Raw genomic sequence first — 14320 nt, forward strand, 5'->3', positions numbered from 1 at the left:
AATGGAAACAATGTTTTTGTGTGTGTAGCCTATACAGTGTTATGGATGAGTGTGTGTAGACTGTAGGCATGTACACTAAGCTAGACGATAATATTATTTTAGTGCTTCCAAACACTGTTTTTTACTGTGTCAATAAATCTACTTTCAAGTGTACTGCCTCTCCTTTTCTCCACCCATCCCACTCCTTCTCCTTCTCTAGCACGTCTTTCCTGCCTTTCCCCACTTTACTCTGGCCCTGTTCCTCCCCCTCTCCTTCTCCAAAATAACTACGGCATGCTATGGCGCTTTTCGCAAATCACAACTCCGTCTACGTGGCGCTGCACATCTCTCTTATTCACTATCTTTTCTCATTCTTCGATTTCACCTCTCCTGTTGCAGGCATCGGGGCTTCTGCAGGATCTGCGCCCGGACTCATACCCTCTTACGATGTTTTGTATTATACCGGGGTCCGTGCATACTTTAGCGAGGAGTGGGAGAAAGCTGCGGAGCTGCTCGAAAAGTCGATGACGACCCGGGAGGCTCTGTTTCGGACACGACGGCAGTGCCATGAAGAATGTCTGCCAGCGGGACATGACAGGCTCCCAAAGCTGGGTGTGTTTGTGTTTACTGTGTTGTATGTGTGATAGAGAGTATGTCTCTCTGTCTCCACGAGTGTGCTGTATGCATGCATTAAATATATTAAATCATAAGCTTCTGTTTGCCACTTACAATCACAGCTTGCATTAGGGCCTAGATATCTCTCGGGAGTCAGTGATGACCCTATCTATCTATGGTCATGAGTGCAAGACAGTCCTGGTATGGTACATTCCAGTAATGTAGCATCTCTGCTGTGTATGTGTGTGTGTGTGTGTGTCCTCAGACACCGAGAAAGGGAATGTGTGGGACCTATGGGCAGTGGACTGGGTCCAGCGGCGGGCTGAGTGTGTGCGGTTCTGTTTGGGACGTGCTGTCACTCCTGCAGGACAGCTTCCTGTGTCTGCCGACATCGAGTACGAGTTTAGCACCCGGAACCCCTATAACTTCCTCCAGGTCGTCTACTGGAATGTAACTATTAGTATATTCACCCGCTGTTTCATTATGTTCCTGTGCATATGCGTGGCTAACAGTTGAATTGTAGATCTGAAGTGCTAAGTGCTGCATCATTGCACGCTAAAGCGATTACATTGGTTATCCACTGGTAGTTAGTTACTCTGGTATAAGGCCTATATGATGTAATGCGCTAGCTCACTTTACTACATACTGTAGCAACAATACCCTACAACTACAGCTGTGGTCTTCATGCACTCTATGTCATCTGTACTTAACTTTTCTTCTTCATCGTCTACCTCATCCTGCTGTTCTTTTTTTCCTCCTCCCCTCTTTCCCCTCCTCCTCTACATCTTCTACCTCGTTCTCGCTCGCTCTCGTTCCCCTCCTCTCCTCCCCTCTGCTCTTCCTCTTCGTCTTTTACCTCATTCTCTATCCCTTTCAACTTTTCCTCTCCTCCCCCCTCTTCTTCCTCAGCTAGGGAAAGTACAAAAGGCGGCGTCAGCAGCCCACACATTCTTCGTGGCCAACCCCAGCCACCTGGAGATGAGGAACAACATTGAGAAGTATAGACGGATGGAGGGAGTAACGGAGGACGCATTCCAGGATAGAGAGATGGAGACAGAGAAACACTGGGTAATAAAAAAAAGAGTGGGAGAGGGGGGGAGGGTTGTGTGTCTGAGAAATGGTCAAATAAATGCTAGATTGGATGCATAAATAAGTATTCATGAATCTTGTCGTAAGAAATATTCTTTGAAGATTCCCACATGTGGCCTGAGGGTTCAAATACCTCTCTGTGTTTCACCTTAGGTACCTAACCAATCGTAAAAGCCCTTCAGGCTCACACAGTAACCTCTGCATGCACACACGGCATTCCTGATAACATGTTACTAATGGAGTGTACTATAAATGAGAATACATCATGTGAACTTCACTGGACTTTTGATATCACTAAAGCCTAACAGTAAACAAAAAAATGCAGTTAATTTCACTGCTCTGTTTTGTTTGTCTCCAGCAAGTCTTCGTGCTTTCCGTACTCACTATGCCCATTGGGAGTATAGGCCATCGATGACTCCTCTCCATTGCACTCTGTTCTTGATGTTCACCAATTATAGCCAACCTTTCCAGCTAACATTCCTCCTTCCTCTTACCCATAACCTCCATCCCTCTATTAACCACAGTCCCTGTACGACTCCGCCCTCACCTCTGAGGCCTCCTCTGATTGGACGCACGCCGTGGAGAAATGGAGGGAGTGTGTGAACGAGACACTGAGACAGACTGACGAGTGCCGGGCGCAGTGTGAGGTCGCCTCACAGCGGCTCCCTGAGAGCAGAGGAGAGGACGGAATGGACGGGGTGTTTGAGAAGGCTGCAGGTGAGAAAAACACGTTTGTTTGTTTAAAAATTGATATTTTTAAGGGTTTTATATATCCTTATTGAGATAGGACAGTGAAGAGGACAGAAAAAGCAGGAGAGATTGTGAGTCAGAAGGGCATGGGTCGGAATTGAACCCATGCTGAGATTGGAAGCTGGGCTGTACATGTGACACTAACCACTGGACCACACAGGTCACAGGAAAAACATGTTTGTGTTCATGAAGCTGGTTGTCTATGCAGGGCTATAGCTCATTCATTGCTAGTAGGCTGAACCTCTAGTAGGCTGAAAATATCTGTAAGGTAATAGTGTTATATAGCGTTATAAAGGCCTTATTATAGGGGGAGTGTTACCAAGACAGCTGACTGTAAACAGTATAATGTCAGTGCATATTTGGGTTGGTCCAAAACAAAGCAAAGATTGTAATTCTTATTTTTTAATTAAAATGTATTACCACTTTTTCTCCCCAATTTTGTGGTATCCAATTGGTAGTTACAGTCCTATCTCATTGCTGCAACTCCCGTACGGACTCGGGAGAGGCGAAGGTCGAGAGTCGTGCGTCCTCCGAAACACAACCCAACCAAGCCGCACTGGTTCTTGACACAATGCCCACTTAACCCGGAAGCCAGCCGCACCACACCGTATACCAGGCTATAGTGTCAGCGTGCACTGCGCACGGCCCACCACAGGAGTCGCTAGTGCGCGATGGGACAAGGACCCTCCCCTAACCCGGACGACGCTGGGCCAATTGTGCATCGCCCCGTGGGTCGAACCCAGAATCTCTAGTGGCACAGCTAGCACTGCGGTGCCTTAGACCACTGCGCCACTCGGGAAGCCTGTAATTAGTTTTACATGTATAGGATAGTGGTCCTACTATTTTATTCTTATGCTATTCTCTACTTTCCTAATCTTTCCTTCTCCTTATCATGTGATTTTTATCTCCCATCCTCCAGCACTCTCCCTCTCCCTCCTGTCCTGCCACCAGGCCTGTGTGACCCAGGTGGCGACACGACCCGGAAGGATTTCAGCCCAGGAAGACCTCCTACCCACACAGCTGGAGCATCTACACATCGCACAGTTCAAAGGTTAGACAGGGGAACGGTCATATCTGAAGTTACAGTAATGACCACATGATGACGCTAACGACAATTATGATGGTAACTCTGCTTCTACTGCAGCTGATGATACTGGCCAGGATATGGCACCTGAAATAAATGTATTATTTTAAATGGGCTCTGGTGCTTCATACAGGAGTTGACATATCTAGTGAACGACCAAAGCCCATCTCCCTCTCTCTCTCTCCCCTATTTCCCGCAGCGGGCGATCTAGGAGGAGCGGTGCGTTCTTTGCGGTCTCTCCTCCTGTTCTACCCCTCAGACAAAGACTCCCTCAGTAACCTGGAGCTCTACACAGAGACACTGGGAGGCGTCACTGAGGCACATGGGACAAAGCCCTCCCAGGTACTAATGGTGCTCAGCCTCAAATCAACAACCCCTAGTCTGGCCCACAAGGGAGGTTTCATTTTATAAACAACACTCCTCAAATTTGATAGATACATTATCTTACTCTACTGTGAAGACCAGTATATTGGTTTTCTCTGTAGGCATCACTCTTTTAATTTAATTAAAATACATAAATATATATATATATATATATATATATATATATATATATATATATATATATATATATATATTGGTCGCTTACACATATTTAGCAGATGTTATTGCAGGTGTAGGGACGTGCTTGTCATGGTCGTCGTAAGCAGTGGACCAAAATGCAGCGGGTATATTGATCATCTTCTTTATTTTATTAAAGAAAAAACACTTAAGCAAAACAAACGATGAAAACAGTCCAGTAAGGTGCACAGACTATACCGGAAACAACCACCCACAAACACAAGTGAAAACAAACACAACTAAATATGGCCTCCAATTAGAGACAACAACAACCAGCTGCCTCTAATTGGAGGTCATTGACAAAACTAACCTAGAAATAGAAAAGCTAGATAAACACATAGAAATAGATAACCTAGAACATACACCAAAAACCCAGAAACACACAAAACAAACACCCCCTGCCACGCCCTGACCAAACTACAATAACAAATAACCCCTTTTACTGGTCAGGACGTGACAGTGCTTTAGTTCCTAGCTCCAACAGTGCAGTAGTATAACAATTCACAACAATACACACAAATCTAAAAGTAAAAGAATGCAATTAAGAAATATATCAATATTAGGACGAGCAATGTTGGAGTGGCATTGACTAGAATACAGTAGAATACAGTATATACATATGAAATGAGTAAAACATTATGTAAACATTATTCAAGTGACCAGTGATTCCATGTCTATGTCCATAGGGCAGCAGCCTCTAAGGTGCGTCTAAGCCTCTATCTCTGTCTTTATATTCTCAGGAGATAGCCAGGTATGTGAGCCGCTCACTGCAGGAGAAAAAGCTACTCTACTTCGGAATGGAAAACCTCAACTTCAATTTCACCGACCCGGTATGATAAAGTTGTTTATTGATTATCACTGGATCTGGTTTGGCCCAGAGCCATAAAGTAGCTACTGTATATCTAAGCTATATATGGTTCTGATTTGGTCACTCACATTTACTTTCAAACTGAACGATACAGCAGTTTGTTCCTTTTGTGTTTTTTTCCCCTCCCATATAGGATCTCTGGACTCCAGAGGAGGTTGTTCCTGAATTGCTCAGAGACACATGGAGGTAAGAGGAAACGTGAAGGAGAAAGTTACTGCAAAAGAGGACGGGAGTGTGGAGAGAAAGGGCTTTGAAGTGCTTTTGGGCGGTTGAAAGCCATTTCCTTTTTGATTTCCAGAGCAGAAAAGGAAGTGCTGAATGAGAAAATGAAGGAGGGAGAGAAAGAGTTGGAGATGGACGATAGTGGGTTCTACGCAGGTAAGGATAAACATTAGTGTTTGGCATGTTACAAGCACACATTGACGGATTGGTAATGACAAAAAAACATAATTGCCTCGGGTCTCTGAGGATTGGGAAACACTAATCTGATAAACATTTATTTGATTTAAATGTTTGTGTGTGTGTGTGTGTGTGTGGACCCTCTTCCTGTGTCTCACTCACACCTCTGTTCTGTTCCCTCCCCAGGGGGCCCCGTACCTCAGGTTGGTGTCACCATCAGCATGGACGACAATTCTTTAAATGGAACTAATCGTGTCATGCTGGACGGAGTTCTAGATCAGAAGGAATGCGATACAGTACTGCGCCTAGCGACCGTAAGCTTGCATATGATTCGCTCAGGAAACAAGACTCCCTCAAACACAGGAAGAGAAGTTCAACAGAGATATGGAATTTGAATGAGCCCTGTCCCTTTGGTGTTTCCCATTGGATTGGAAATAATAACTAAAACTGCAATATAGTGAAAATCACACCGAGCATATCAGGGGCCATATACAGTATATATATACAGTCAAAAGTTTGGATATACCTACTCATTCCAAGGTTTTTCTTTATATTTTACTATTTTCTACATTGTAGAATAATAGTGAAGACATCAAAACTATGAAATAACACATATGCAATCATGTAGTAACCAAAAAAGTGTTAAACAAATCAAAATATATTTTAGATTTGAGAATCTTCAAAGTAGCCGCCCTTTGCCTTGATGACAGCTTTGCACACTCTTGGCATTCTCTCAACCAGCTTCACGAGAAATGCTTTTCCAACAGTCTTGAAGGAGTTCCCACATATGGTGAGCACTTGTTGGCTCCTTTTCCATCACTCTGCGGTCCAACTCATCCCAAACCATCTCAATTGGGTTGAGGTCGGGTGATTATGGAGGCCAGGTCATCTGATGCAGCACTCCATCATTCTCCTTGGTCAAATAGCCCTTACACAGCCTGGAGGTGTGTTTTGGGTCATTGTCCTTTTGAAAAACAAATGATAGTCCCACTAAACCCAAACCAGATGGGATGGCGTATCCCTGCAGAATGCTGTGGTAGCCATGCTGGTTGAGTGTGCTTTGAATTCTAAATAAATCACTGACAGTGTCACCAGCAAAGCACCCCCACACCATCACACCTCCTCCTCCATGCTTCACGGTGGGAACCACACATGCGGAGATTATCTGTTCACCTACTCTGCGTCTCACAAAGACACGGGGGTTGGAACCAAAAATCTCAAATTTGGACTCGTAAGACCAAAGGACAGATTTCCACCGGTCTAATGTCCATTGCTCGTGTTTCTTGGCCCAAGCAAGTCTCTTCTTCTTATTGGTGTCCTTTAGTAGTGGTTTCTTTGCAGCAATTCGACCATGAAAGCCTGATTCATGCAGTCTCTTCTGAACAGTATATGTTGAGATGTGTCTGTTACATGAACTCTGTGAAGCATTTATTTGGGCTGCAATTTCTGAGGCTGGTAATTAATGAACTTATCCTCTGCAGCAGAGGTAACTCTGGATCTTCCATTCCTGTGGCGGTCCTCATGAGAGCCAGTTTCACCATAGCGCTTGATAGTTTTTGTGACTGCACTTGAAGAAACGTTCAAAGTTCTTGAAATGTTCCGTATTGATTGACCTTCATGTCTTAAAGTAATGATGGACTGTCATTTCTCTTTGCTTATTTGAGCTGTTCTTGCCATAATATGGACTTGGTCTTTTACCAAATAGGGCTTTCTTCTGTATACCCAACCCTACCTTGTCACAACACAGGTAGCGGGTGACTACCTTATGAAGCTGGTTGAGAGAATGCCAAGAGTGTGCAAAGCTTTCATCAAGGCAAAGGGTGGCTACTTTGAAGAATCTCAAATATAAAATATATTTTGATTTGTTTAACACTTTTTTGGTTTTGATTCCATATGTGTTATTTCATAGTTTTGATGTCTTCACTATTATTCTACAATGTAGAAAATAGTAAAAAAAAAAGAAAAACCCTTGAATGAGTAGGTGTGTTCAAACTTTTGACTGGTACTATATATATATATTATACACTTTCTGAATTTAGGCCCTGATCTTTATGGTTCTTAGGGATATGAGCCAGGGGTGGATTTGGAATTCAGCAATAGCAGAAGTATTCAAAAAGGGCTATGAGCTCATATCCTCCATGATGACTTCCTGTGTTTTCCCTGACAGGCTGCTGCGTCCGCTGGGGACGGTTACCGGGGGCGACGGTCCCCACACACACCCCATGAGAAGTTTGAGGGCCTGACTGTCCTCAGAGCTGTCAAGGTGAGAACGATGGATCTGGAGATGAAATCTATCTATCCATCTGTCTGTCTATCTCTCTGTCTCACATGGCCACATAGCTAATGAACAGTTAAACACTTTTCGGCTCTGCAGTTGGCTCAGGACGGAATGGTGAACCAATCAGACGCTAAGCTGCTGCATGAGATGGGGGAGAGGGTGAGAACCCTCCTGCACTCCTACTTCAGGAGCCCCTCAGGACTCCATTTCTCCGACACACATCTAGTGTGCCGCAGCGCCATCACAGGTATGGTCCACTCAAGCAATGCCCTCTATTTCTTGAAATGATGGTTCCAAAAATGTTTGGTTTCACATCTTCATATTTCAATGTCATTTCCATCTGTTCTGTTGACTTCATTATATATTACATTTGTGGGTCTCAATGCAAAACGCTTTTCCCATTTCTAGTGTAACCCAATAGCTAACCCCTGACTTGTATCAGGTGTCTTATCTGCTCTGTGTTATGTCACCCGTTGTGTTCATTAGGGCATGCAATGGAAAACTGTCTAAAACGTTTTGCAACTGAAAACTAAAATGAGTGTTTCTTATTGGACAACTCCAGGTTGTACCTCTATTTCAGTCCATATTTTTCCATGTGGTGTTGTTAGGTTCTAATTTTCAGAGTAAAAACTCAACTGACACTCAGAAAGCTCAAACCAAGTTTATTCTTCCCAGAGTGTCAATACAGCTGCATTAGACAAAGACATGTTTACAATAGTTGTGGTATATGTACCCCACTTTGGGTGGAGTCTCCTCCTTCTCGCTACATTGTATCTTTATTGCTAGGCAGGAAACTAAGTGATACGGGCCACAAACTTTTCTTTCTCCCTTAACCTGACCTGACCTCGACCCCTTCATCGCTAATCCATGGCTCTCTCCCCTTATCAATGCCTGCCACATGTGATCGTTTTCCCTGCACTCAGCACATTCCAAGCTTAATTGTACACACCATATACCTTCCTCCTACAGATAACCATTCACTTCTGGTGTAGACCCTCTGAACCTAAGCACTCAATATTTCAATAGGATACCTGATAATTAACCCTATCCCTAGTTTATAGGAGTTAGTACCCAGAATCCATCGGTGCCTAATGAACATGGCCCTCTTGTGTTGTGTGTCCTGTCCAGGGGACCAGGAGGGGAGACTGGACCTGTCTCACCCTGTTCATGTGGACAACTGTCTACTGGAACCTGAGACCAGACAGTGCTGGAGAGAACCACCTGCTTTTACACACAGAGACCTGAGGTACACCCACACATTCACGCGCACACGCACAAGCTGTCAGGACGCAAAAACACACACAAGCATTCTGGCAAAACATGTAATTACACTTAAAAAAACACACACAAGACTTGGAAGTTGAGCTATATAATACCACATATACTCCCATGTGTATGTAATTGGACAGTGAAGCTAAAATTGTAAATCTGGCTCTATACTCCAGCAGTTTGGATTTGAGATCAACTGTTTCATATGAGGCGACAGTACAGAATGTCACTTTTTATTTGAGGGTATTTTCACACATATCTGTTTTACCATTTACAAATAGAAACAATTTATGTATTTTGTTGTCAATTGGCAGCTTCATTAAATAGTACCCGCAAAACACCAGTCTCAACGTCAACAGTGAAGAGGCGACTCCGGGATGCTGGCCTTCTAGGCAGAGTTCCTCTGAACAGTGTCTGTATTATTTTACCCATCTTAATCTTTTATTTTTATTGGCCAGTCTGAGATATGGCTTTTTCTTTGCAACTCTGCTTAGAAGGCCAGCATCCCGGAGTGGCCTCTTCATTGTTGACGTTGAGACTGGTGTTTTGCGGGTACTATTTAATGAAGCTGCCAGTTGAGGACTTGAGACATCTGTTTCTCAAACTAGACACTCTACTGTACTTGTCCTCTTGCTCAGTTGTGCACCGGGGCCTCCCACTCCTCTTTCTATTCTGGTTAGAGCCAGTTTGCGCTGTTCTGTGAAGGGAGTAGTACACGGTGTTGTACGAGATCTTCAGTTTCTTGGCAATTTCTCGCGTGCAATAGCCTTCATTTCTCAGAACAAGAATAGACTGACGAGTTTCAGAAGAAAGTGTTTGTTTCTGGTCATTTTGAGCCTGTAATCAAACCCACAAATTCTGATGCTCCAGATACACTACTGTTCTTTAGACTAGTTGAGTATGTAAATGTGGTATTTCAGTTTTTATGTTTAATACATTTGCAAAAGAATGTGAACCTGTTTTTGCTTTGTTATTATGGGGTATTGTGTGTAGATTGATGAGGATTTTTAGAGTAAAGCTGTAACGTAATAAAATGTGGAAAAGGTCGAGGGGTCTGAATACTTTCCGAATGCACCGTATGTCCAAATACTTATGACTTCTTCAAATGGGGGGACTAGATACATACAATGCTTTTATTTCTAAACGGTAAAACAGATACGTATGAAAATACCCTCAAATGAAAGGTGACATTCTGTACTGTCGCCTCATATGAAACATTTGATCACCAATCCAAAATGCTGGAGTGTAAAGCCACATTTGAAAACATTGCGTCACTGTCCAAATACATACGGAGGGGAGTGTATGTACATTACATGAACAGACATTCCCATCCTGAACAAACTCAAACCAGTACGGCATGACATCTTAATACTAACACTGTTTGATGGTCTCATTCGAAGGTAAACAAACACAGCATTCAAACGAACACAGGTGCCATTCCACAGCCTAGTCTAAGATTCTTGATTTCAGGCAGGGGGGTGTGAGGAAATAATGTGACGTGCCTCTGGCAGAGTGCTATATAGTACCACTAGGTTTGTTTACTAAGCAATAAAGATGGCAACTGACAACTTTGACTAGACTTGTTAAGTGCCCCACTAAGACCATGTCTGATTCCATTCCAGCGCCGTGCTGTATCTGAACGATGACTTTGACGGTGGGGAGCTCTTCTTCACAGACAGGGATGCCAAGACTGTCACAGTAAGTCACTTGACATTAAAACTCAAGTAGAACACTTTACACTGGCTGATCTTCACATGACCTTTGACCTATGCCCCACCGTGTCCCGGTCATCGCTATCTGGCCGTGCTAGAAAGGATGGAAGCACAGCTTTCTAACATATGCAATTATAACCTTAACCCGTTCGGTAACCGTACACCTATTAGCCCTAAAGCTAAATTAAGAACAAATAGTTTGTGTTGTGTGTAATTCTCAGTAAGTTCTGACAATATTGCCTCTTCTATCCATTCTAGCACGGCCCTTATGGAGGCTACCCTTTCTGACGCTCTCTTTTTTCCTCTCTCTCTCTTTTCCTCTCTCTCTCTCTCTCTCTTTTCCTCTCTCTCTCTCATTTCCTCTCTCTTTTCCTCTCTCTCTCTCATTTCCTCTCTCTTTTACTCTCTCTCTCTCCCTTTTTCTCTCTGTCTGTCTGTAGGCCCGGGTGAAGCCCACCTGTGGTCGACTGGTGGGGTTCTCCTCCGGTCCTGTCAACCCCCATGGTGTGACCGCTGTGACCGCTGGCCGCAGGTGTGCACTGGCCCTCTGGTTCACCAAGGAGAAGCACCACAGGGATATGGTGAGAACTGTTATTGGATTGGTTGCTCTTTAAAAGCCTGGCCCAGATCAGATATGTTTGGCATGACAATGACCATAGGAGTTGGCAAGACAGCACAAACAGATCAGGGACCAGGCTAACGCTATAACGCTATAGAGTTTAAAAAAAAAAGTGTTACTGTTACCCCTAACCACTTTTTAAAAATAAATATATTGTATTAATGGTTAGGTAGGCGAAGCTGATCATAGATCAGTGGTTATGGTGAATTTCTACCACAAGCGGTGAAGTTACAAAAGTGACTGCATGGTTATTGTTTATAGCAACGTACTGTACATAGCAACAAGATCAGCTGCAGACAAACAAACAGAACATACATGCAAATGTAATGGTGGTTGCTTTTTCATTTTACCCCAACTAGCGCTTACATCTCTAAGCTATTTTCCCTATGCTAATTCCCTTTTTGTTTAGATATCACTTTTGAAGAATACGTCTATGTCAGATAGGGTTGGCAGTCAAATAACATAGGCACTTCGATTTTACCGTTGGTCGGTTTATGAATAATCTATAATGTTAAGGTTGAACGTGAGGAACGTTCTGGCACAATTTTCCCTAGATTTGAAAGGAGCACTTCTGTTTCTTACCCAGCTAGCCTGGATTTTGTCTGATCGCGGCCGTGGTGTGAATAAGGTCCGTTCAACCTCACTTTACCTCACATTACTGTACCTTCTGTGCCTCATGCAGGAGAGGGAGGAGGCCGAGGCCCTGTGGGCTGCGGATGGACAGAGTGTGACGAAAGGAGGAGAAGTAAAAGAGGAGGGAAGAGAGGGCACCGCTTCCCCGGCTCGGAGTGGTAGAAGCGGAAGCCAGTCGTCGAGGAGTAGAGGGAGGGGCAGGGTGACGGGGGGAAAGGACGAGCTGTGATGAGGCGCTGTGATGGATTTAAAGACTGAACCACCCACGCTGAACAACGGGGTAGTCCTGTTCACCTCCCTGTCCTACTTGGTGGACCGTCCCGGTCCAGCCACCAGTCCCCTCTCCCAAAAGACCGTTGAACTCTTCTCTATTTTTACACCAGGCTTTTCAATCCCTACCCACGCTCTTCCTCTTTTCCTCTCTCTCTCTGTCTGTGAGACCATTTGTGAAAAGAAGGTATTTTTGTCTGTCTTTCTCGATCTCTCTCCCTCACGCTTTCTCTTTGAGACTGTGTTACGTGATTGTGTGTCTTTCCACCCCCTCCATTGACAATCAGTTCATTTGTGTTACAGTGTATGCCTTAGTGTTTGCTATGTAATAATTGTTACATACCTGCTGGAGAAACTTAAAAGATATTGAATAAAATGTTTACAAAATGGTGGACAGAGTCGCAAGAGTGGGAATGAAAAAGCCATAGCTGAGGTGCTTCCGAAGTGGCATATCCCCTCTGTCGGGAAAGAGGTATAAGTGACAATTTAGAAATTCCCTTTATTGGGTCAATGCCATACACATTACACGTTAAAACCATGACCTATTAAACATCGACATCCACAAAATCTCTCATACACAACCCTGTAAAAGGTTAAAAGATCAACTCCAAACCTCCTGCATTATCAACTGTTTAACCCTTTACACTTATACCCGTTTACGGGTTGAACATGGCAGATTTAGAACGTAGTGGCTGTACAGTAAAACGCTATCCACGACGTCGGAGCTCTGGCTTTGCGCTCCACAGCGCTGTATGGGTTTTGACTGACCGCCGTTTTGGACTTGAGCACCGCACACGACAAGAAGTTGCCCACATCCCTCCCGGTAATTGGGCCACCTTTGCAAATGTTTTGTTGACGGAGTGAGCGAAACGCTGTGAATTACGACGACTCAATGTATTTTTGAAAGATGAGACATTGAGGATTATAATAAACACAGCTTTGATGTCATACAAGCAAGCCAAATACCCATCAGGGACCAAACGTGCACTTCACATTTACAAATCATAAAACTCATGTCATATAGTGTCAACGTTTATGATCACTATGTTTGATGTACAGTTACAAGACGACATGGCATCATTGTTCTGAACAGAATGAGCTTATGTTTGTTTGTTAAGAGAATGTGCCGTGGCACACGCACCTGAATGCCACTCATGACTCCTTTCTATGCGCACCAAAATTACGATCGGTTTCTCTGAATTGCCTTGTGAAAGCCTAACACTGTCAGAGCGTACACAACTTGTTGACAATAGAACAAGCTTTCAAATCGTGCTCACCTGACCCAGATTGCAATTTATAATGGGCCGTTTTTGGATGGCGTAAAAATAACACCAGTAAGTGTGTGAATGACGAGGATGCAGGGTTGTGTTCCAAACTAAACAACCACAAGTGTGCTTGCTCTAGTTCCTCAACTGCACACCTAGGAGAGCATTTTCCAGGAATATCTTTTCATAATACTGAATGAATCTGGATTATTTTCTGATTTCGTTATCAACAAATGCGGCGAAAAGTACAGTAAATGTAAAATGCACAAACTCAACAGTGTAGTGTTTCGATTCAGTCTTGTGTCAGTTGAACTGTTGCGTACTCACCTTTGGTCCAATAATTTCTCCATTATCTACAAACTGTTCCCGTTCAATTGCTACCATGGTTATGCATATGGTTTTCACATTTATTCTGGAAGAAACATTTCAATTTAGCCCTATCCATATAGGCCAATTCCCACGAGTGTAAAGGGTTAAAACATCAACTGCATGTGACTAGAGAGAGAGAGAGACTGAGGGAGAAGTGGGGGGGGGGGGGGTTGAGATAATGGGGATAGGTGTGGATCCATAGAGTCCATTAACTGATTACCTCAGTGCCAGGCTGCCCTGTAACTGTGTGGAGATTAAGACCATGAAACGAAGAGAGGGTTAATGTTTGAGTGTCAGAGATGGAGGGGAGGGAGGAGAGAGGTAGACGGATAAGGAGAAAGAGATATCCCACCTGCTCAGGGACTAGACCCGGCAGTTCAGAAACACTGACATAGAAAGGGAAAGACAGAGAGGGAGGGGGAGATAGACCAAGCCCTGCAATGCATTAAAAACTGATGCTCAGGGGGAGAGAGAGGGAGAGACAGAAAGAGACAGAGGTATGCAGAAGGGGGGAAGGATAGAAAGAGAGATTACCGTTAATCTCTCATAAATGAGTGCAT

General features: G+C 43.9%; 1 protein-coding gene across 1 annotated transcript; it reads left to right on the forward strand.

The window, feature by feature from the left end:
• Positions 1–116: 116 nt before the first annotated feature.
• LOC115176450 (prolyl 3-hydroxylase 3) lies at positions 117–12518 on the forward strand. The gene is made up of 16 exons (XM_029736496.1): positions 117–591; positions 860–1044; positions 1504–1662; positions 2208–2400; positions 3353–3484; positions 3717–3859; positions 4819–4908; positions 5080–5132; positions 5245–5324; positions 5532–5659; positions 7513–7608; positions 7720–7870; positions 8752–8869; positions 10515–10590; positions 11045–11185; positions 11906–12518. Exons 1-16 carry the CDS (start codon positions 279–281, stop codon positions 12083–12085), a joined length of 2238 nt encoding a protein of 745 aa, XP_029592356.1. The 5' UTR covers positions 117–278; the 3' UTR covers positions 12086–12518.
• The last annotated feature ends 1802 nt before the right edge of the window (positions 12519–14320 follow it).

This window comes from Salmo trutta, chromosome 3, assembly GCF_901001165.1.
Source record: "Salmo trutta chromosome 3, fSalTru1.1, whole genome shotgun sequence".
In the NCBI taxonomy this organism is placed as follows: Eukaryota; Metazoa; Chordata; class Actinopteri; order Salmoniformes; family Salmonidae; genus Salmo; species Salmo trutta.